We start from the raw sequence: 24,898 nt of genomic DNA on the forward strand, positions 1-24,898 counted from the left end.
TATACATACATTTTGTTCACATGGCATGGGAGAGAAACTTTTCCTCACGTGAGAAATACTGTGTGACAAGCGTCTATTGTTTTTGACGATAAAGTATATTGTTCGGTTTTTTAATAATTAGAAATCATACAAGTGGACATAAATTTATGTCACATACCTAGGAATTAATCATATGAAAAAAACATTTACCCGCTTACCGACGTCTCGATCATGCCCTCTCAAGAATTCGGTAGGCGGGTAAATGTTTTTTTATATGGACGCTATTAAATTTTTGTTAACAAACTAAGATCTCGAATTTTAATTATGTTGAAACATTATGCTGGTTCCCCAGGAAATACTTTCCATACGAACAGACCCTAACAATGCTTATTTAGATCATGTTAACATAACATTGAAATATAGTTTTATCTCTCACGCACAAATGTAATTATATGATTTTTTGGTGTTGTAGGACCTTGAAGAACAAGAAGACGACACCAAATTTCGAAAGTTGATTAGAACGACACTTTTATCTGCTCGATATGTCGATATATCAGTCTGCTTTATAAGCTTAGTGTTCATATTTGCACTGATGTAAGTACTTCTTCCAACAAAAATTTGCGCTGCATTCAGTACAATTTGTTTTTTATGCTACGATTAAATTCAAATTTACTTTACTAAATTAAGGTTCAACTAACCCACCCGCAAAACACATTCTCCAAACTTATGATGTTATACATTTATAATCTGAAAGCACCAAGTATTTATCAATTACTAATTTCTATGATAAGGTAATTTTGTATCCTCCTTAGACCGCTGAATAACAATAGGTTCCTGCTGCATAGATTCCTGGTATTGGGTTTTTTTCTGCTCGATGCCGTTCACATAGCACTGATACATTCAACGGATTACACAAAGGTAGGAATAGACGACAGATTGCTGTTGTTAAAAGATAAAGGTTGAACATTGCTGACTAAGTTCTTAAGAACTCTTTAGGAGTAGCTTAGGCAAACTTCACTCTAGGCATTCATTCGCCAAAATTAAGTCCACGCCGAGTAGTCTCATCTTAATAAGGTAATAAATATTGCATTCTCTGATAAGTTCAACCAGCAGTTGTTAACAGCAGTGTCGATTATAATACATACTAGATTTCATCTTTATTCGATCATTTTAATTTTAATACTGCAGAAAAAAATATTAGATTTTGTTAACATATCTTCAGATTACAATTTTGACAACTATGAATATAAAACAATGTTCAAACCAGAGTTTGGCTTATAAGTTGGAACCTCCAATCACCTCAAGCTAAATCTTAGCTAAACAAACTAATGTGATTTTTTTTCTGTAAAAAGTTCCACCCCTGGACCGAATAGGGTTAACGCTACAGAAGTACGATATAACGATGCGGAAAATACGTACGCCGGACAAAAATCTAAGTATCGGAAAACCCGTGGATTCTTCGGCGGGCTAACGACTAGTCATTTATTACTCTGCAAAAGATTCGCGAATACATTTGTCAGTTTCATTGTTGTTGTTTTTTAGGCGACCTGTTCAGTGCTTGATCTTTTCGCGCATTATTTTTTCTTGGTTACCGTTTTCATGATGTTTTGTGAAGGATTTTACCAGTTTCGCCAATTTTACTTTGTGTTCGTTACAAATCACAGAGTCTGGACCTATGTCATATTTGCTTACGGTATGATTTCTGTTTCCGTAAAATTTCTTTACATATTGGTGTTACATTTTGCAATGTATTAGAAGGGCAAAAGTGTGTTCAACTTAAAAAACTGACAACAGCGTAAAAATATAAGCAATCAGTTCACAATCAACCAAGTGTTGAAGCAACCTTTTATTGTACTCAGGTTAAGAATGTTTTAATTCAGTTACTCAAAACTTGAAGATTGCTATTTTAAGAAGAAATCGTTAGACCAACCCTTGATTCTTCTTTTTCTTCCAGCTTTGACTATGTTGTGAAACAGTATATATTAGTTGTCGATAAAACCATTTATTTTGCTTTTTAAAATCGAGTGCAGCTTTACTATTACCTAACACAGTGCGCGAATTAGAGATGTTTTGCATTAACTTTAAGTAAGTTTAGAAATATGGTTAGTGTAGCATTTAGTATTTAATATTTCGATTTGAAGAAATATTTCTTTCGTGTTTTAGTATTTCCGGCTGTAATTACTTGGGGTATCTACACACCTGTTATGATATATAAATCACCACGAGGGAAGATCCAAGAAATGTAAGTCAACTGTCAATTTTTTTCAAAAAGCACTTAAGAAGGAGGCAAAATGTTTACAAAATATATTATCAAGCTACGTTTTTTTCATAAAAAACATCTGGGATGCGAAAAAAGAACAAATTACTGATTCTTCTAAACATATCTAGTGCCAGTGCTCATTATGTCAAGGTTTAATCTCTTACAATAATACGGAGAGTGTGTTTGTCCGTGACAGGCAAAGTGGATGTGTTCATTTTCCTTTCATGTTGCCAAAAAATGCATGTCTAATATGTTAAGTTTCCTGACGTTACGGCGCGACGTCAATAACACTACTTTAACGTGAATATCCTTCTATATTAAACTAATGAAGCCATTACAGTGCACCTAAAATTGTAAGGCTAAATAACTTGGAAACGAGGTCAATGATTTTTCACCGCGTGGATAACTAGGGACCACCTAGGACCAATTTAGGTAAGTTTCCCAAACCTGGGTCACCAAATTCGTTTCGGAATGGACGAATTGACGACGTCACCAAAAAAAATTCAAACCTTAATATCTCCGCAACCGTTTGTAAAAAGTAAACAGTCCTATACATTTTCTTGATCAACGTTTCAAGATCTATACGATGAAGGCAACAGGTATACAAATTGCTAAAAAGACGTCAGCAAAATTTTTAAACCCTTATATCTCATTAACCGCTCATCAAAAGCACTTGATCATATACATTTTCTTGATCAGCGTTTCAAGATCTACAAAATGAAGGCAACGGGTATACAAATTTCGAAGGAAAAATTTTTGGTACTCTCATAAGGGACTTTGCTGACAAGTCAAAAAAAATTTGTGTTTTGGCGGGTCATTGCTGACGTCAGGAAAATTTTTAAAAACTTATATTTCATTAACGGTTCATCAAAAGCACATCACCATATACATTTTCTTGATCAGCAGTTTAAGCTATATACAATAGAGGCAACGTAAAAACAAGGTTCTATTTTTTATTTTTTAAATGACACTTTCTATTTTTTCAAATGACGCTTCTTTTTCATTTTTACCTGCCTCAGTGGACTTTTCCCGGGCTTTATCAACTAGTTTATAAAATAATACGAAGAGTGTGTCCGCCTGTCTGTGACGGGCAAAGTGGATTATATTTTAAAAAATGTTCCGCATGTCATAAAAGTTTTGTTTACGTTTTTAACTGGCTTTAACAAATCACGCGATAAAATAAAGTGATTTCATTAGCTCACGGGAAAGTCACTGGAAATTAAACATTGTTATTGTTGTTGTTGTTGACGTTGCTTGAAATGTTTTATTTGCAGTCTGTTAAATGAAATTAACAAACCTTTTGTGATATGAAGCAACATAAACTTTAAAAAATTTGTAAGTAGATTTTTGCACGGGTTTAAATAACTAGTATTATATTAATGTCTATATGGATGCATATTGAGTCTGCATGTTTTTATCACATCATACTTTCTGTTCCAGTTGTTTCTCACAGAGTGAAGGAAATCCGTACATTTATATCATTGTTGTACCAGTGATGTTTCTATTGCTGGTAATATTAATTTTTTTATGCTCTTCATTGTTATTTTTGCGTTATCGTAGATGGTTTCCTTGTTTTGAGTTTCCTTTTATTATCTTTAGGTAAATATGACAATTACAGTTTATCTGATGGTATTGATAGTGTCAAAATTAAAGACGGAAAAATCATCAGATTTGATCAAAGTTAAGTGAGTGATTACTCTGTTGTAGACTATACAACTTCTCGTTATCTCTTGTGTGCTGGGGATGCAACGAAAAGGTCAAGGGAAAATACAATTTCTAATAACTTGATTTATTCCTATAAGATATAAATAAGATTTCTTTCAACATTCGAATTTGGCAATTTAAATTCAATTAAACTGGATAGAGTACTGCCCACTTATGTTTGCTGAAGAACATCTTATCTTAAGATGTTCAGTAAATTTGTTATGCTTTGACTACTTTAGGAAAACAACGCGTAGTTTGTTAGTGTTGCTAATTCTTCTTGGTTTTGGATACGCAGTAACAATTTTTGGACCTGATGAACAACGATGGTGGCTAGTAACAAGAGCTATTATCCAACCAACTCAAGTATGTCTTTGGCCATGACTTACTATCGACTTCTCCCCTCATGTTTTCTTTTTCATTCAAACTGAACATGTATTAACAACTGGTAGTGCCGTACCACCCGACAACAAGTTATATAGCTAACCTCAAAATTTTAAATTTAACAATTACAATAAATAGTATCCCCTTTTCGACAGATATTTGCACGGTAAATAAACTAAACATTCCAGGTTAAAAATGTTATCAAAAATTGATTTTATTGCGCGTAGCTGCAAAATTTTATCAAAATATAAGCGCTGGAGGCGTATGCCGCAGTGCGGCATTGTTGAAGAAAATTCTATGTTTTCGAATTTTGGCAATTAGGTAACAGATAATCTAGGAATTTTGTTTGTCAACACTTTAAAAAATTAATGCCGTCACTTTTTTAAATGTCGATTTTAGTTGGATTAGAAAATAATTTTAGAAAACTCTCAATTTATTATAGGGTATACTAATTTGTATCACGCAAGTGTTCAACAGTCACCACCTCACCAACGCATTGAAGTTGAAACTGAAAAAAATTGATTCAATAAATCAAGTATGTATTAATTTTGATCATTGCAAAACAGACCGTAGTTTGTAGAAAAGTTTTACAAAATGGACTCTTGGTCACCTAAAAGCAAAGGGAAGTATCAAAATTGTTTGGTGGGAGAGGGGAGGGGGACAAATACCCTTGGCCTAAAATAATTCTTTATATGTTCCTATATTCCTATATCCTATATGTTCCTATTATTTCTCTTATATAAACGTTTTACATGAAGCATGAATAGCAAAACGTTTTTATTAGGGCAACCAGGAAATAATTTTGTCACTATAAATCATAAAATTTTGTACGTTTCAGATGAATAATATGACACAAGTACAGAGCGCAAATTTCTCCATTGCACCTAAAAAATACGACGCAAGTGAGAAGGATTCGAATACTTCAACCCTTGGTTTCTTTGGTTTGTTGAAAGGACACAAGAAGAATGTACAAGAGGAAAAGGAAAAATGTGAGCCGAAAAAAGATTTCAAATTTGTAGCATAGCTGGTCCTTTCACGAAAACTCATAATGAGAGTCGACAGAAATTTAGAGTGAAGACAGCAGCATCAGAATTATTTACCTTTTGAAGATTTTTTGTAGAATTTAACCTCAATTTCTAAAACGGAAATATTATAAACCCTCTCAGAATAATCTGAGGTTCAAGAATATGGTACTGGTCTTTTGACTTTTTTTTGTATAAAAAACTCAGTATTGCTCATATCTCTAGGCGGTCGGTTACATTTACCCGAAAAAAAAACTCAGTAAAATTCACTTCGGCTAATAATTTACTTGGCATATCTTTGATATCTGTAACGCAAAAAACTTTTCAACTCGGTTAAAAATCTAAACTCGGCGTGAAATTCACTTCCAATGCATGTAACCGACCCCTAAGACGTAACCCACGAGAGCAGTGAAATGTGATATTTATAAACTTATTTTGTATTTAATAATTTTTCCACTATACTCTTGTTTCTTTGTATGAACAATATATAACCCTATTATGTTGGATTGCATTTATGACAAGAATGAGACTTTAATAATTTATTTATAATATTATTATAATAATTTAATAATTTCATTTTCAATTTGTGTTTATAATAAAGACGTTTTCATTTCGACCTACATGTTGGTTTGTCATGACATTTTAAAAGTACACACATACGTCCTGCACAAGTGAACCCACAATTTTCATAGCAAACCGTCGTGTAAACAAACGTGTATACCGGCGTTTAAGTCGACGTGTAAATAAACGTGTATACCGATGTTCATATCGACGTTAAACAAACGTGTATACCGACGTTTAAATCGATGTGTAAACATACGTGTATACCGATGTTTAAATCGACGGATAATCAAACGTGTATATCGACGTTTAAGTTGACATGTAAACAAACGTGTATACCGACTTTTAAGTCGACGTATAATCAAACGTGTATACCGATGTTTAAAGCGCCCAATTGAATGGTAAAAAATTATTTACCCCTTGCTAAAATTGTCAAATACAACACCTCTTTCAGAGCTAGCTCATGATTGTATCCATAGCTGGTAGAATTTTGATGTCCAAAATCTTAAGAGTCATTCAAGATTGTTGAAAGCAATATAAAAATTCCTACATAACTTTCCGAACTCTTTCATATAAAATTAATAACCCTATTTGGTCCGGGCTTTTTCGAGCATAATATGAAACCCTCCCTAACTTTTGATAAGTTTTATAAATGAAATCAAACTTGGCACACTTATTAGCACGTTATAAAAGAAACAAAATGGCTGCAATGAATTTCTGCTTATGTCAGCTCTTTTTCTGTAAGTATTTACGTAATTTTTTTTCCAGTTTCAACTGCTGAGAATTAGTTTCAGCTACAAACAGATAGAAACAAACGTTTTATTTTTATCATGAGTCATCTTCGCTTCATTTATTATTTCCAGTGTATTTTTATTATTTCATCTACCACAAAAGAAAAAGATTACCGGTAGTAGCGGCCGTACTTTATTCAAGGCAGCCATCACTACTCTTTTGCTTTGATCGGTTTGAACAGGATTAAGTATCGTCAAAAAACATTTTCGCCCCAGTCGCCACCTGAAAGACATTATAGCATAATCAGGTGATTTTGAACTATCCAGTTTAAGAAATGTGTCGGAGTCCTGCCTAAATTTTTTGTTATACAAGCTAGGTCGATATGGTTGTGGTCCGCGATTGTCAGAAAGAGAAAAAGAGCCCTGGGGACAAGGTTAGAGAACCCTTAGTTTATTTTTCTATTTCTTTCTTATTACATTCCATATATAGTTTTTATAAGCTTGCTCCCAATCTTCTGTTTTCCAATTGGTATATTCTCACCTATAGCATTAATTATCATTTCTAAACCGTAAAGTTCTCATTTTTTAAAACATTAGCCTTATTCATGTAACGCGGTCAGGCAGTGATTTCCCGCGTTGTCGGGAAAAAAATAATCAAAATGGTAGCTTTAAGTGTAAACAACTGTAACTAGTTGACTACCTTACTTACTTGTGAATTAAAATGCAACTATTTATGCTTTAAAATTTGAAATTTTGTTATAAAAATGAACCAAGAAACCGTTTCTTCGTTGACTCGTGAGGAATGCATGGAAAAATTAAAAGAAATAGGCCAACATTGCTCTGGTACTACAGATGACATGAAAATAAAACTAAGAAAATTCTGCCTATATCCAAAACTTTATGAAAGGCTGAAAGCGAAGTGCAAAAGACAATACAAATTTAACTGTAGCTTAGACCCACTACATATACCCCCTGTCACTGCCAAATGGAACAGCGATGAGCATAATTATCCAACGATAAATGAAGAAGTGTTCAAAACGTACTGTTTAAATAAATCTCAGGGAAGTAAAGGCCAGCAAGAAAAAGCAGTGGGGATGTTGCAAAGCAGGAAAATCGTTTCTGTTAAAACAATAAAAGATAACGATAAAATTTATGTTAAAGGAATGATTAAAAAATCCTATGTTACTCAAATAAGACCAGCAGTCATTTTATTTGAAAATTCAGTTCCCCAGAAAGCACATTGTTCTTGCCCAGTTGGTTTAAGTGGGCTATGTTGCCATGTACTTGCCCTATTGCTGTTCCTAAAACACTATTACGATACCAAAGAAAAACTGTTAGAGCTAACATGTACTCAACAAATTCAAAAGTGGCACAGGAGATCACAAAAAGGGTCAATACCTATGGTTCCCTTAGCTGAAATTAAACCTAAGTCTGCTAGTAAAAAAAAAAACCGAGCCAAACCAAAATCATATTCATATTTTATAGTTTGAAAACATAAGTGAATTGAGTTCGAAGTTTGATGCACTTTGGAATTTAAATTCTGTAGCATCTATAATTAAATCTGTTAAACCATGCCCTGTTTTTACAAAGATATCAGGCATCTTTTGCAGAAGGAATCCAGAGGGTGGTTTTAAATTAATTTGGCTAAAAAGTGTCGATAAGAAAATCACCCATCCAATAAAAATTCTTTGGACAGTCGCTGTAGATTTTCCAATCATAAAACCCATTATTCCATGGTGGATGCCATGACGACATATCGTTAATATGAGTAAAAGTTCAGTGGCAGTATCTATTGTTCTTCTTGAATTATTACCAACACAGTCGGGGTAAGGAATTAAGTGAATATAGGGTAGAGAACATTGTAGTATAATATCAAACTGTTCTAATGTCAAACCACATAGGTATTGAAAGGTAGTTGGCTGTTTTATTAAATTGGTGTAAGTAAATTCTCTTTTCTTCATATCAGATATTTCTTGATATGAATTGTTTAGTTTATTGTTTATGATAGAGTTCATTTTTTTTAGTTTGCGTATTTCTTTTTTAGCTTTAATAGTTTCATCTTCAAGTTTTGAAATTTTAGAATTAGCATCCTTGAGGTCTTTTAATAGCTGTGAAATTTTTAGGTTAGCTAGTTCCAATTTACGATTATACTGTTTTTTAGATAGTGTTCGTGTTCTAGGTCTTCTTGTGTTGTCTTCATTTTTCTTTGTTGGTGGTGTTCTACTTGATTTAGGTGTTGTGGAGATCAAAGCAGTTGCTATTTCATATTTTCGTTTAGCATTTTTGTATCGATTTTTAATTTGTTGAGACGGATTTTTATAAGAAGATAGCAAGTCCTTTGCAGTGATAAGTTTTTGATGTAACTTCTCATACTGTTCTTCTGGAACTGCTACGTCTGGTAAATCAGGGGATGTCATTCGTTTTCCAGAACTCCAATGAACAGCACAAATATGTCCCTTTGTAAAATTTATACCACATGTTTTAAAAATTTGTTTGTACTTTGATTGTATTTCTGGATCACGAGGTAAACGATAGTATTTCATAGGCTCGTTATTTGAATCTGTCGAGTTATAATTATTAAAGTACAACGCTGAGGAACAAAACCATTTAACCATTGTGTGTAATACTTTTTCTGCTTTATTAAAACCTTTTTGCCTAGAATAACGCCTTATTTACTTTTGACAACTACCATTATGTTTATTTTTTTCCCGACAAGTGCCTTACTCGTCACCATTCCCCCGCGACATGAATAAGGCTAATACTACAGCTACACCTATTGTAACAGCCAAATGTGAGGGTAATCAAATTATTTTAAGAAATTCATTTAAAAAGTCTATAATATTTCGTTTGTCGTTACTTTTGTGGAGTTCTCTCAGTAACATAACCATGTTGAAAAAAAGTTTAACTTAAGATATGTACTTGTATTTAAGACTGTATGATCGTTTTCTTCTTCTCATTACAATACTTAATGACACAATGGTGAGCAGTACTTTAAGATGACCAACTCGTCATCTTACCATACTTATTGATTATTTTTCTTCTATTAAGTTCCTTCTTTCTAAAGGAAAATCCCGGACTAAAAGTCGACAGCATCATTGGACAGACTTCTTGTCTATGATTTGGGTGTTTTTTTCTGTTTACTAATCGATCGCATTGGTTGTAAAACTGTCCTGTTGATTGTTGGTATTTTTAGTAGCAAATATTTTGTCATATCATTGTAATCTTGTTTCTATGAAGGCGTAGGAACTGTTTAGGAACTGCTTTGATACATTTTCTAATCTAAATAGTTAAAACATGGAAAAACAATATTGGGTTTATTTCAGGTCCGCTATGCGCCAAAGGGCATCATAATTCATCATGAGTTGTTTCGGAAAAACATGAATGATAAATAAGCCAGTTTAGTGATGCAAAGTTGTCATATACATTAAACTAGAAAATATCGACTTTCCTAATTATGTGTAAAACATGTTGACCTCAAGATGTCAAAGAACAAGCGATGTATACTGGAATGTTAATTAAAACAAGCGTGCTCTTGTCCTACAATGACTAATGAGTTTTCTTTTTGGACCTGGTTTCTATATGTTAGATGATTACGTTCAAATATTTTATGTTTTCTGTTTGTTTCCAAACAAAAATAAAAACAAAGTTTCATCACATTAAACTAAACACTCTTAATTGTAACATAATTTTTAAAAATATGTGCCTTCTGTAGGTTTGATTTTTCCTTTTTGTGCTTTGTTTATATCTTGATGTAAAACTCATGTGGCAACCAGGTATAACAATGGGAAAGCTTTTTACAAAACATATTGCAAAAACAACATCACAACATGTATATAAAGTAGGAAGAACAGTGTTGAATTTTTTTATTCAGGATGACCGTAATATTGCTACATGCCATGTCAATGTTTGTATTCTTTGCACACAGTGATGGAAGCACATGTCCATGCAGCTCATGCCAAGGCACTGGGGTAAATTGTGCGGCACAGAATTTAAATCGCGTCCCCAAAACATATCCACCTAAATCCACGATCATCAACATGCAGGTCAACAAAATAGAGAGAATAAGTGAAAATGCCTTTGGCGAATTATTGCATCTTAAAACTTTACGATTGGATAACAACAAAATTAAACACCTTGCATCGAAAGCATTTTACGGTTTGTATGGTTTAAACGAATTGTATCTGTCGCGTAATGAGATTACAGAAGTTCCTGAAACTTTAATCGAAGGTGCAGCTCCTTTAAAAGGTGGAATTAGACTGGAATACAACAAAATCAGAAGGTTCCCTTTAGCATTCTTATTACACACAAGGAAAACTATTAGGCTGGATAACAACCCTCTACACTGTGACTGTTTTTCTTTGATACCAATGGAACATAAAGACAAAGTGTTTGGCAAATGTCAAACACCCAGCAAACTAAAAGGAAGAGCTATCCGATCAATCACGATAGAAGACGTCAATTGTGTTACTTGTCGGTTTAATCCGTGTGGGCGTGGCATTTGCTATACAGAAGATGGCGTAACAAGGCGTTGCGCATGTTTTGATGGGTATGGTGGTCGATTTTGTAATAAAATACGTAAGTTAACTTTTGGTATTAATCAGAAAAATGCTATTGTTCTAAATGTTGACAACATTTCCTTCAAAATTTCTAGGGAGAAAGACCAAATGCATATTTTGTGCCATTCTAAATATGGTCACTGATTTTATCAAGGCGAAATTTGCGAGAATTGCATTTCTATTTACTAGCAACACGATGTTTCTGTATTTTACAAGGTTATTTGTTGCCTACCTATCTGTGAAAGCAAAATTCATGTGTTTACTAGCCCAGTCGAAATCAATTTTCCATTGTAGTTAATTTTGTAGTCATGAAATTTAAATTATTTTTAACAACAAGAAAACAACAAGTAAAGTGTCGCAAAGTTAAAAATCCTTTTTTATAATTCCTGTTTTTACTACGGTTTTTACTATCTGCCTTCTTCTCTGTTTGTGTAAAAAATTCAATCATGTTCCTCACCGATTGCTTTGTTTGTTGAAAGGTTTAACCCTGCTGTTGTATATAAAAAAGTGTGTCTTAAATACTCTGGAGAACCTTGAATTCCTTTATATGATTAAATTAACACAAGCAATATCCAAATTCCGTGACTTTAATCCCGCGGTTTCGTACCCGCGAAAATTTGTACAATTAAGCTTTTGTCATGAGACTAATATTTCAAGAAATATTCTGATTTGCCTAACTTTTAACAAAGATCGTGAAGATATTATCTGACATATCCGTACCCTGGTTGAGTTAATAGAACACGGGGCCATGCTGTGAAGAAAGTGTTTAAGATTAGAGTGGGGTGTTTTCTTCGCTATTCAGAGTTATTTCGTTTGCTTTGCAACACTTTCGTGCTGTTTTATCAACTAAAGAAATAACACAACTGCAGCTTATTTATGATTTTATAAGTTTGTCATTGCCTCTCTTTTTCATGCAGAGACTCCAGCAACAGAAGCAACTACAAGATATAAACAAACTATTTCATTTTCATCATTGGAAGCTACCGATTTAACAACAGCTAATTCTATAGAGTACACCACCTTTTCTAGAGATGTAACATCCTCCACTTCTTCTTTGCAATTGACAACAACAACCAGAAGCCATATTTTCTCTTCGTCTGCTCCAACTTCTCTAACAACTGCTGCAAGCATTAGCGAAAAAACGTTTTCGTGGACCACACCATCTTTTGACGATTTCACTATCTCTAGAAGTACAAAAAGAATGGAAGAAAAAACCTCGCCTAGAGCAACAAGAGAATCTTCATTCATCAGTACAGTAACTGTTTCTCAAAACCAGTCCAACAACTTCAAAACAACAGGTGTAAACGTAACTTTAAAAGATTTGTCCCAGGTACGATAAAACTATTTTTCATGCAACGTATTAAAAGATGCGATTTCGCCTATTTTTATATGGTTTATTTTTTATACTTTAGGTGGATATATGTTCTGAAGTTTATATGAGCAATTGCACGAGTGCAAGAAATATGTCAATTGTGTTATACGATATTGTATCAAAGTTTGAAATTAGCCCCGCCTCACCAAATGACATACACCTTGTCACAAATTTGGTGGATGCCATTCTAAAAAGTTCAGATCATTCGATAGATGATGGTCAAGAGGTGAAAACAATTTAGACCAACTTAGTTAATCTATTGTATTTTATGATATAGCTGCCTTAACGTGGAAACAGGGCCGTAGCAGTCTGCAAGACTTGTGCAGAGGATGTGTCATTACGCAATCTAGGATTCATAATCTTAACACATCCACCTGTCCTCAAAAACTGCATACTGCTGCGGCTCAGCATCACTCATTTTTAATGTTTTACTCAACAATATTGACATTCCCTCGGTAAAAATTAACGTTTCCTTAACACCTATTTCGTTTAATTTAGATTTTTACAAAACTGATACACGTAGCAAGCAAGCTTCTTGATACCAATACAAGCACCATATCACAAGCGCAATTAAACTTTCAATCATCTACAAAACTTATCAAAAATTTAGAGATTTTATCCACTACCTATTTGAGTAAAATATGGTCTGGAAATGAATCAAACTTTAACATATCAACCAAGAACATTGCATTTATTGCTGTTCCTGTGCAAGAGGAAGATATATATCTGACAGCCGTTAACACAACGAGTGGAGTTAGAATCGAACCAAGGAGCATTCTGAGTAATGAAGAGCTTGCTTCAATTAAAATACCTCATGAAGCAGTCCAAAAAGAAAATTCGTTTGTCACATCATTTTACTACGCCAAAGACAACTTATTTTTAAATGATGTTCAATTGAAGCAGTTGGCGACTGGAAAGGACCACCAATCAAAGATGGTATACAACAATGTTGTATTTTCAGCAAGTATTTTGAACACATCAGTGGAAAATCTCGCAAATCATGTTCTCATACAGTTCAAAGAAAGACAGAAAACACATCAAAAGACCGATTGTATGTTTTGGGACTTTTACTTAAGTAAGTAGCTGCATATGAAACTTGTAAAGGTCTATAACACGATGTGGGTAATGTAGCTTGCATGAAAAAAACAACTCAATGATTTGGACAAAAAATACTATTATAAATAATAAATATGAAATTTAATATAAATACTACATATTCCACCTTAAGAATCAGACACATAATTCATTTTTTCCCATTGTTTTTAGAATCTTCCACCATGAGTATACCTGGTGGTTGGTCGAAAAGAGGATGCGAAAGGTACAGTTCAAATGAAACAGGCTACATAAACTGCAGATGTAATCATTTAACAAACTTTGCTCTCATAATGAATGTAAATCAAGATTTTGTCAATCCATTTGCACTAACATTAACAACCTGGATTGGTTGCAGTATATCAATAGCTGGTTTGGTGTTGACAATTTTAACTTATCTCTCACTAAGGTAACACGAACTGTTCTTTTCTAACTTTGTTAATTAAGACATCTATTTATTTATTTTTAATAATACTTAAAAGATTTATACAACCTGAGCAAGCATGGGTACCGCAATTCTTCTATTTAGCCCCCGGGGGTATTAAATTCTGGAGTTTTTAGACGGGGGGCTAAATAAAGAAGTATAATAAAGAAAGTAATAGAAAATAATTCAACCCGGTTACACCAAACTCTTTGCTTAGGGAAACTATTTTAGAAGTTTTTTTTTTCCTTACATATATCAAATGGGTATAAAAAAAGGGGAAAAAATTTGAAAATGAGAGGAAATTAACTAAACACTGTTTTCCTTTAGGAGAATAAGAAGGATGTTTGCTTGTAAAGTCTTGATAAGCTTGTGCGTGTCGTTATTATTCACCATTTCCTGCTTTTTGCTTGGCGCTGAGAAAACATCACTCCGTTTCAGATGCCAATTGATAGCAGGACTCATTCAGTATTTTTTACTTGCTACATTCATGTGGATGGCTGTCGAAGGATATAATTTATATATACGATTTGCAAATTCTTTTAAGATAGCAAGATCTTCGACTAAAGACTTCTGCAAAGCGTCATTTTTCGCTTGGGGTAAGGGTTTTTCTATTCCATATTTCTGCTTTTCATGGTCTATAAAATGAAGATCTTCAAGAAGTAAATCCATTCAAAAAAATGCAAGGAAAAAATAAAGAAACTAAATAAAATCACATATATTATGCAGACAATTTCTTTTACACAACACCATAGAATTTTGGCAAACCAGACGAAATTAATTTCAGAAAAGAATAAAAAGGATTTTAGAGTGTTATATACTGATTTTATACGAATTTAGATATCCAAATACTGGCTTATTTGGATGGTGATTTATTTCAAAATGCAATTAGACTTTAAAGAAACAAATTAAATTCAAATTCAATAAAACCCATCAACCATTACTTTTAGGCTTGCCATTAATCATTGTCTCAATATCGGCAGCATTATCTAAAGAATCATTTGGAAATGAAAATATGTAAGATATTTCTTCTAATACTGCTTCAGTATAAACTCTTGCATTTATCCATCATAAATTATTTTGTTCTATATCGAGCCATTTCTTTTTTCTTTTTTAGATGCGTCGTTAATGGCAAACCATTCTATTTCGGTATCTTATTACCTTCGTGTATTATATTGCTTAGTAATATGTTCATACTTCGACTTTCTATTGTAAGAATGAGAACACCTAAAATGATTTTAAAAGTAAAAGAAAGAAAAGAATTCCAGCTTGTTATTACTCGATTTATCATATGCAGTACGATTCTTGGTTTAACGTGGGTCACAGGCGTTCTTGCTATTGGCTATGCTCGCGTTGTATTCCATTGGTTGTTTTGTATCTTTAATTCCATGCAAGGATTTGCCATCTTTATTTGTTTTGTGGTGTTTAACAAGCATGTCAGAGTAGAGATAAGAAGGTGTTTTGCAACAAATTTGAAAGAGGGTTGTTCATCTGCTTGTGTAATAGAGTAAGTAGGTTGTTCTATTTAATGCTGTTTTAACGCAGGCAATTTTATGGAGACAAGAATATAATCATCGTTGTGTTGCCTCCTGACCTACTACTTTTTCTATTCTTCTTCTGACACAACACATTGTTCTTTGTTCGTTTGATTTCTCTCTACTAGAACTTACAGACCGCAAAACTACCTGTTATTTTTGCTATAACAATTCACATGTTTCATGTTTGCTTACCATTATAACACTTTTGAAACAGCAGTAGAGAGCTTTTATTTAGATGTTTATTATCTTTCCTGTCATTTCGTTTTATAGAGCTACATGGGAAATGAGAAAAAGGTGTCAAATGAAGTAGGTTACATAGTCAATGCAATGTCTGCAGTCAAACTTTAGAAGAAGTTTGTAGAGTAGATGTTTTCTAGAGAACCAATTGATGCGATAACGCTTAATATATAAAATTAATTATTGTACATAAGTATCACTTTTTTTGCAAATTTTCTGAGATAAATAATTGTAAATATTTACACGAACAATTAATTTACCACATTTTCTTTTTATTTTTACCTCCACCATTCCGGCTACTGTTCACCTACCTTGATTTTTTTCGAGTTACAGACCAGAATTAGTGGATTTAGGACTTACCACAAGTGAAACATTTTTGTCAGATATGCACTTTCGCTAGTTAACTTCAGTTTTCTCTAAACTTTAGTTTAGTAAAGTCTTTAAACAGTGATTAAATACATTTAGACATCTTCAACCTGGTGATAGCTACTACAAAGTGTTTTATAAAACCAAGGAGGTTTAACCTTCTTCCAAAAATACATTTGTGCATAGAACAACCTACCTTGATGGGGTCGAACCGGTAACAGAATTGAACTAGATTTTGTAGTGAGAGGACAGGCTGCTGCAATTTATCTTCACTGTGGGTCAGTTGACAAAGCATTGAGGCTCAAATCCAATGGTCTTTGGTCCAAATCTTCACGTTCACCAATAGATATCATCTCTTTTACTAACGTTTATATGAAGTAAATATGCACGGTACTGTTTATCTAGCCTCCTGATTTATTGGTACACTTTGACTAGATAAGTATACATATGTTATGGGCATGGAATATCTGCTTATTAGTTAATGCGTTAAAGTAGTGTGAACTTGTAGTACGGTAATGAAGATATCTTTTGGTCTTTTAAATACCTTTTTAAAAGAAATTTAACTTGTCCTGTCTAGACATTGAAAGGAATTTTAAAAGGAACCAGAAATACACATATCGTAAATACATCTTAATGTTGTCTTTTTGCGTCGTATTGGCATGAAAAAAGCCTGAGCAATGCCTCCTTCTGGCATTTTTCCCATTTATTTTCGCTTGTCTACCACCGTCTATTTTTATATATTAAAAATATTTGTTTTTAATTTGCAAGCAATCTATTCATTTAAAATTGTAAAATATTAAATTATAAAAAACATTTAGTAGTTAAGTTAGGGATGACTCGCAAATCGAAAAACGTACGCTAGATCAAAGATTCACATTTACTAACCCCATTCCCTGCTCTAAACGTCAAAATCAAAAAATTTGGTATGTTTGTATTGTCGAAATCACAAGTACTAACATGCACGCTTCTGTAACACCAAATTTCGAAACTTTTGAAAGAAAAGCAAATTCACTTTATTTATTCTTGTCCAATCAACCTAAACCTTTTCCCGACGTCCCGATGTACCAGTTCTAAATATTTTCTCCATAAAACCCATGTTTCAAAATATTTAAATGTCACAGGATTTGCGCCCTTCGCAATTTAAGATTGTTCAGCGAAAGATTTGCTTTAGAAATGTCTGCTTAATGACACACAAATTCAGTTTACATTTAAACATTCTAATAGCTTAAGAAATCAGAGGTAGAAAAAACAAAACAAACTTTACTAGAATTCGCATTGATCCATATTAGAAAGTAAGTCAGATACCACCAGTTAACCCCTCCAGATTATTTTAAAAAACCCTTCGACCTAATAAAGGTTTTCGTACTTGCCTATTGGAAACATTTTGCAAAAGAAAAAATGCAAAAAGATCACCATTTAAAATGTCACATCAACGCAAGTTAGGGTCATATTTGACTGACAAAACTCTTTTTTATTGATTCTAAATTGAATGATATAAATCACTTTTATGTTACTTTTCATTGTTTTTACTCATGTTTTAAACGACCTACAAAGCGTTGAGGAAAATATTCGGTTAAGAATGAATAATTTTGAAGAATGATAAAGTCACCATAAAATCAATGACGTCATCAAAATATGTAGAGAAATTTTATTTCCCTTAAGGCTATGTGTATACCTGTTTCCGTTTACAGGATACATAGGGGGCTCCTCATGAAGGCCGGCCTTAAAAGCGTTACACAATGCTGATTTTCGGAACACAGTCAATTGTTGTTTTAGGTTACTTGCATCCCTAAATTCTTGTCAATATTAAAAAAACCTAAATAAAGGTTCTTAATCATGATATCGTATTTAGTTAAAAAATTGATAGAAAGGTAGCTAACCCACGTAACTCTAATTAACTAAGATTTGTTAATTATTTTAATTATTTTAATCATTTTTCTGTTGTTGCGCCTTTTTTCCGCATAGCAAATACAATTACTTCGCAACTGAAATTTTCCGCAGTAATAATTGAAAAACTAATTTAATTAGATAGCTTTCCTCTAAGAATTAAAGGAGGAAATCATAAATTTTAATTGCTTGCAAATAGCTTTATTAGCTGCCGCACATAGTTGAACTCTACGTGCGTATTCGTTTAATATTTTGTTAATAATTTTCTTGGTTTTCGCCCTGAGTCAGAATCGATTTTACAGATTTCAGGGCGCATTAAATACGAATAACGCCATGGAACGCTTTAGTAACGACTGGTGCCATTATATTTATGCGAATGCAAATAATTCTTTTTGTCCAAAACAAAATAGACCTAAACCAGCTAAAAGATCCGGTGTAATACGCCAAGTTGAGCGTTTTGCACAGGTAAGACGTTTAAGTAGAGTAGTTTAAGTAGAGCGGTCAGTACAAATATACCGTGTGTCACGTGTTCTGTCAAATGGTTACAGCAGAGCACAATTTTGGGTGTAATATCTTTTTTAACTTTCCTGAAACCTTGGTTGAATCAGAAAAAACAGGCTATAACTGGTTGTTACCCGTTTGTAGCTAAATCAGTTGCTCAGACTTTTTTTAATAAACATAAGAGTATCCAGCTTGTCTGATAACCCGTGATGGGGGACTGTGGAATATTTAAAATAGATTTATTTCTGACTTATACGTTTGCAAAAATATCTAAAGATTTATATAAATATTCCTAATGAAAGAAGTATCGGAAAAATACATCTAAAGCTTGAATGTGCGTCATGCTAGCGTCGTCTTCCAGTACGACGAAACGTTAATTTCGTGTTCTTGCTATTATTGGATAAAAATTTTGAGAGCATCCGAGATCCCGAATAGGTGTTCAGCGCGTAAATCCAACAACCATCGTGTGCAGGCTTAGCTTCTAAAAAAGAAGTTTGACAAAATATTTTCATTATTGCCTTCAATAAGGCGCGAGTAGGCCTACCTTTATTGTTAAATTAAAGATATTTGACACTCTGAGTATATTCTTTACGCTTTGTTGAGCTTACCGACGCGGGAAATTACGTTATCATACGCGTTTTTTTATGCAGACACAGTCTCAACTGCTTTTCGTTTTTTTATGCTTTGACCTTTTTCCTGCAACGTCAAAAAGGTTAATATACACATTAACTTTTATTGCTTCGTAATTTTAATTATAACTCACTATTCTTCATTATTATATAAGCTAGTCGAATTGAAATAAACCTCAGACATTTGGAAATCAACGCTATTGACATTACTATAAAAGAAAGGCAAATTCTTGGCCGGAAAAAAAAGTTCGGTACAACCGTAGAGTGGGAAAAGACACGTGTCAGAGTTTTTAACGGAACAAAAATGAAGACACCCGCTTTGGTTTTGGTATTTATTTTTGCCCTTGGAGAGGGCTTATATGGTTCTAATCTGTGCACATACAATAATTTTAAATTTAATTGTCAAAACAAACGACTGACAAGTATACCTAAGACCTTTCCTAATGAAACCACTATTATTGACTTAGATGATAACCACATCCAAAGAATTGATTCGCACGACTTTAATAACTTGAACTACGCCGAATTCGTCGAACTGGGAAATAATAAAATTAAAGAGCTAACTTCAAAATCCTTTTACGGATTAAACTCTTTGAAAAAACTGGATTTTTCTTATAACCATTTAAAAGATGTTCCTGGTGACCTGATTGTTCCAGTACCATCCAGCATGGAGTATGTTTCAGTGAACCGCAATAACATAACCACATTTCCTCTAGCTTTCTTGCTAAAATCGAGAACAGAAATAAGAATTTATGAAAATCCAATCCATTGCGATTGTTTTTCAGTCATACCAGCAGAGTTAAGACTATTAGTAAAAGGAACATGTGCCACACCAATCAGTTTAAATGGTCGTCCCATAAATTCCATCAAAGCAAAAGACGTTAATTGTGAGGTTTGTAGTAATAACCCATGCCATAATGGAGTATGTTATAGCTACAACGGAAACGAAACGCACTGTTCTTGTTTTGCTGGATTTGAAGGAGATCTCTGTGATATAAATACAGGTAGGAAGGTTGTATATTGTGTGAATCAAAGGTCACATGGCGCAAGCGTTTTTTAAAAATTCTGTATAAAGCATCCCAAGTTCACTATCCTTCCTTCCAGTTCTAACTAAACCAACGAATCCAACAATGCTGGGAACAACCATGACATCGAAATCTTCCACTTCAAATGTTATTTCTTCTGCATCAAAAGCTATTACTTTTGCAATGGTTGAAAACCGAACGCATACTACTCCACAAACTAAATTGACCAGCATTTTAACTATGAAGAGCGATAGGAGCGCTTCTAAAAATCATCCCTGTCGAAACGATTTTAAAGGTAAATGGATAGAATAGGGTTTCCACAAGCGACTAAATAAAATAACATAAGATACTTGTATTATTTTGTCCGCCGTGTGTCTGTCTGTCTGTGAGCCTAAATTGGTAGCTGCAAGCAGCAACGGGCCAATCTCTGTTGGATTTACAGATATCCAAGATACAAGTTTTTCATTCTAGACTGTCAAAAAACAGGTTCGGTGACAAAAAATTTGGAAAGTTTAAGTAAGGTATGTATTTTTACAAGACCCTTTGTTGCATTTTAGGGAAGTTTTTGATAGTGTTACACATTGTTCTTCACTTAAGGTCCGCATATGTTCAGCAGAGAGACTAACTAACTGCACTGATGGAGTCGAACTATCTATTCTTTTGTACAATATCACTACAGTACGCAACAACAGTATTTCAACACCAGAATGTATCAACGCTATTAGCAATATTATCGAAGAAATTACGAAGGACAGTTACAGCTTTGATAAGTGGCAAAAGGTAACCCTTCCATGCTTGTTTGTAAAAAGCTAAGAAAAACCTTCTTTCAACTTGAAGATATTGTGAGGGTGAAAAACCGTGTCAAGTTCACATAATATTAAACGTTCCCTTATGTTGAGAGAACCTCTTTATACTACAAATGCACTTAACGTATTTGCTTTCTTATTTTCGCATCTCTGATACTTTCGTCTCTCTAATGAAGCCAGCATTTTGGTGTGTTATCCAACATCCGTATTTTCATTGAATTTGTACAATACTAACTTTCTGTAATGTTTCTGCCGCATGGTGCATAGTCTAGAAGACAACGAAAACTACAAATGAGTACCTACGGTTTGGGAAACTGCGTGTATTTAAATATTTAATTGTTGCGTGTAATTTTTAGACAATGTTCAATATGGTCAAGGTGATTAGCAAAGTTCTTGACGTCAATACAACCATTATTGCCAAGTCTGAAATTAAAACCCAATCATCAACACGAATACTAAAAAACATAGAAGCATTTCCCGAGAAGATTCCCAAGGATATCTCTTCTAATCAAAACTTTGACGTCGTGTCGCAAAATGTAGCGTTTTTAACAATGCCAATTGAGAAAAAAGATGTTCTGGTATCAGCCACCAGAATTGGCGATAATGTGGTGATCCAACGACAAAAAATGAAAACGAATCAAGTCTTAGCTTCAATTAGATTACCTTTTGAGGCAATGAACAAAGACAATGCATCTCACATAACGTCTTTCTTTTATGATAAAAATTCATTTTTTTATACTGGAGTCCAATTAAAACGTTTAGTGGAAGGAAAAACTTCGAAGGAAACGTTATTGAGGAAAAGTGCCGTGTTTTCTGCAAGTATTCCAAACGTCAGCATTCGTCACTTAAAGCAACCTGTACTTATATATTTTAAGAAGAACAAAATGACTACGAAAGAAACAAAGTGCAAGTTTTGGGACTACGGTATAAGCATGTTATAATTCATATTTTTTTATAAGCTCAAAATATTTTTTTCGGGCTCAATATACGCTTAGGTTGTTGATTAATTGCAAAAAGATTTATTGGAATATGCTTATGAAAAACACATGATCAGGCTCAAGATATGCTTATTTGAAAAAAAATATTACATTTAATTTTAGACAACAAGTTAAATCTAAGTACATACTAGTTAATTGAGACGTAAAAGAAAAACTGCTCACGAAACAAAAAACATAAAAACTCTGCACAGCATTTTCTTAGGCTTCACATAATTCTTAGCATATACTTAAAAAATGACCAAATTTAAGCCTACGGATGCTTTAAATGTCATGCTTATAAGAAAACGTGTAATACGGTAAGCCTGTCTGTTTGTAAGGCTCAAGCAAATGTTATGTCTTATTTGCTACATGGTACACCATTAATTATATTACGAAAATTTTACGGGTGGTTAATTTCCTATTTCTGTTACCTATTTGAAAATCGCTCGACAATAAACCTTAAGAAATCGAATCATATATGAAAAGGAAAAGTTTAAATCTAGTCGTAAGCCCGTGGAAGATATACGGGAATTCATCCATTGTGTTATATTTTTCTAAATTTCGAATGTTTCAGGTTAAATATATTCCGATCTAAAATAGTGTGTTATATCGATTCAGGGAATTGTTTCATTAATTGTTGCTCTTATTTCAGGGTCTTCCACACAAAATATCACTGGTAGTTGGTCAACACAGGGCTGCACGAAAGAAATTTCTAACAAAAGAGGCTATGTAAAGTGTAAATGTAATCATTTAACAAACTTTGCTCTCATAATGAATGTAAATCAAGATTTTGTCAATCCATTTGCACTTACATTAACAACCTGGATTGGTTGCAGTATATCAATAGCTGGTTTGGTGTTAACAATGGCTGTCTATGCTACATTAAGGTACTTTTATGACTTTTTATTAGAATGTGGACTGATCTTTCCGTACTTACCGATGGTTTGAAAGAGGTTACCAATGAGCCTTACCCATTTGATCAAAGAAATCGCGAAAGGATTTTGTAGTAAATTTTCATGAAATAAATATCTCATAGCTTTTTCTTTATTTTTGTTTGTTTTAAATTCATCAACCGTTTCATTGTGACTTATTGGCCGTATATATTTTTTGTTAGAAAAAGTTGTAACAGGTTAATCTAATTGGAAACAGCTTTTATTTGTGCATATTTATACGTTGAACAAATTTGGACATGGCATGGCTAATTAATTTCTTGTTTCTTCCAGAGCGATCAGAAAAAAGTTTGCAACAAAGCTGCTGATAAGTTTATGTATTTCTCTAACTTCAACCCTTTTGGTATTCCTGCTTGGTGTTGAAAGAACTTCAAATAGACTGACATGCCAAATTGTTGCTGGCTTGATGGAATACTTTCTGTTGGCAGCATTCTTTTGGATGGCAGCTGAATCTTACCATTTATATATAAGATTCGCTGTTCATGTGAAGATTGTTAAATCGACGACTAAAGACTACATCAAAGCGTGCTTTTTTTCTTGGGGTAGGTTCAGATAATTAAAGTTACAATCTTGGCCAAAATATGTTGGGACAAGCTAATTTAGAAGTTGGCCACCTTGAGTAATTGTGTAGGCTCTTTCTATATCAGCTTTATGCATTTTGGACTTGTCAATGTTTAGAGTAGACTTAGGATGTTAGGTTATTTAGTTAAGTCCAAACTCTTAAAATAAGCTAATTGTTGTTGACGTCAGCATGGCCATTTTCCACAAACTTTGGGACCTTCGTTGGGTACGAGGTGGGTTATTTCGTTGTGAAGGCGTGCTAGAGAATACGAGCTAATTTTAAACGCTGTCTAGTCTTCGTGTGTACAAAATTAGCGAACTTCAAACCAGTCGGCTGCTAATTATTGACCGTGTGACGCTTTTGTCCATATTTGAAAATTACGAAAAAACTGCCTTTGTCACAATATCTTTGTCAAGATTTTAGGTACAAACTCTGTGGAGAAAAATCCAGTGAAAGCCATCCAAGGTGTAAAAAATATATTTTTCTCGCCTGCATGTGCGTAAAAATGGACAATAGAAGGGGACACATTTCATAACTTCTTATAATCTGTTTGGTATATGTTTCAAAATTGTATTTTATAAGAAATATGCAAATAACTCAACAATGATTATATCTTCATTAAATTGCTAATATTTTAGGAACGCCCTTGGCGATTGTGGTAACATCAGCATTAATCAGACCTAAATCATTTGGAGATGAGAAATTGTAAGTTGACGGGTTTGTCCGTTTCTTTCCATTTCCAGTTAGCAACCATAATCATGTTTTCTTTTGGAATCTTAGATGTGTAGTCCATGGAAAACCATTTTACTTTGGGTTGTTGTTGCCATGCTGTGTTATATTGATCAGCAACATGGTGGTCCTTGTCCTATGCATTGTTGGCATGCGAACACCAAAACTCCTTTCCAGGGCTTCTTATAAGACAGACTTCAAAAGGAAAATACTAAGATCCGTACTAATGAGTACGCTGCTTGGAATCACTTGGTTATTTGGAGTACTATCGATTGGTCACGTTCGTGATGTTTTTCAGTGGCTGTTTTGCATATTTAATTCGCTGCAAGGATTTTCAATCTTTATATTATACGTTGTTTTGAACAGGAGTGTTAACATCGAGATAAGAAAATTGTTTCTTCCGGAGTTAAGGCAATTCGTGGCACCATCGCAACGAAGGTAAGAAATAACACTTCTGAAGGCTTTTAACTATGTATTTTTACTCAAGACTTAATTAACACCACTATATTGTGTAGAATAGCTTTGTGTATTTACGCCATTAGTTTTGTCGTTACAATTTTAAAAGTAAAAAAAGGACCATTTTATCTTATCTCATTAGGCAACGGTAAAGTT

The 24,898-nt window shown here is 33.5% G+C and overlaps 1 protein-coding gene across 1 annotated transcript; it reads left to right on the forward strand.

Moving 5' to 3' along the window:
• Nucleotides 1-12,895: 12,895 nt before the first annotated feature.
• Nucleotides 12,896-16,748, forward strand: LOC130621301 (adhesion G-protein coupled receptor G2-like). The gene is made up of 7 exons (XM_057436602.1): nt 12,896-12,907; nt 13,065-13,641; nt 13,833-14,067; nt 14,410-14,678; nt 15,030-15,096; nt 15,197-15,586; nt 15,888-16,748. Exons 1-7 carry the CDS (start codon nt 12,896-12,898, stop codon nt 15,925-15,927), a joined length of 1,590 nt encoding a protein of 529 aa, XP_057292585.1. The 3' UTR covers nt 15,928-16,748.
• Nucleotides 16,749-24,898: the final 8,150 nt, after the last annotated feature.

The sequence above is a fragment of the Hydractinia symbiolongicarpus genome, chromosome 12 (assembly GCF_029227915.1).
Source record: "Hydractinia symbiolongicarpus strain clone_291-10 chromosome 12, HSymV2.1, whole genome shotgun sequence".
In the NCBI taxonomy this organism is placed as follows: Eukaryota; Metazoa; Cnidaria; class Hydrozoa; order Anthoathecata; family Hydractiniidae; genus Hydractinia; species Hydractinia symbiolongicarpus.

Bases quoted from the DNA above. Each gene is read 5' to 3' on its own strand.
- LOC130621301 (XM_057436602.1), top strand. The intron at 14,679-15,029 runs GTAAGGGTTTTT...CATTACTTTTAG, and splicing joins AGCGTCATTTTTCGCTTGGG to GCTTGCCATTAATCATTGTC. The intron at 15,587-15,887 runs GTAAGTAGGTTG...TTCGTTTTATAG, and splicing joins TCATCTGCTTGTGTAATAGA to AGCTACATGGGAAATGAGAA.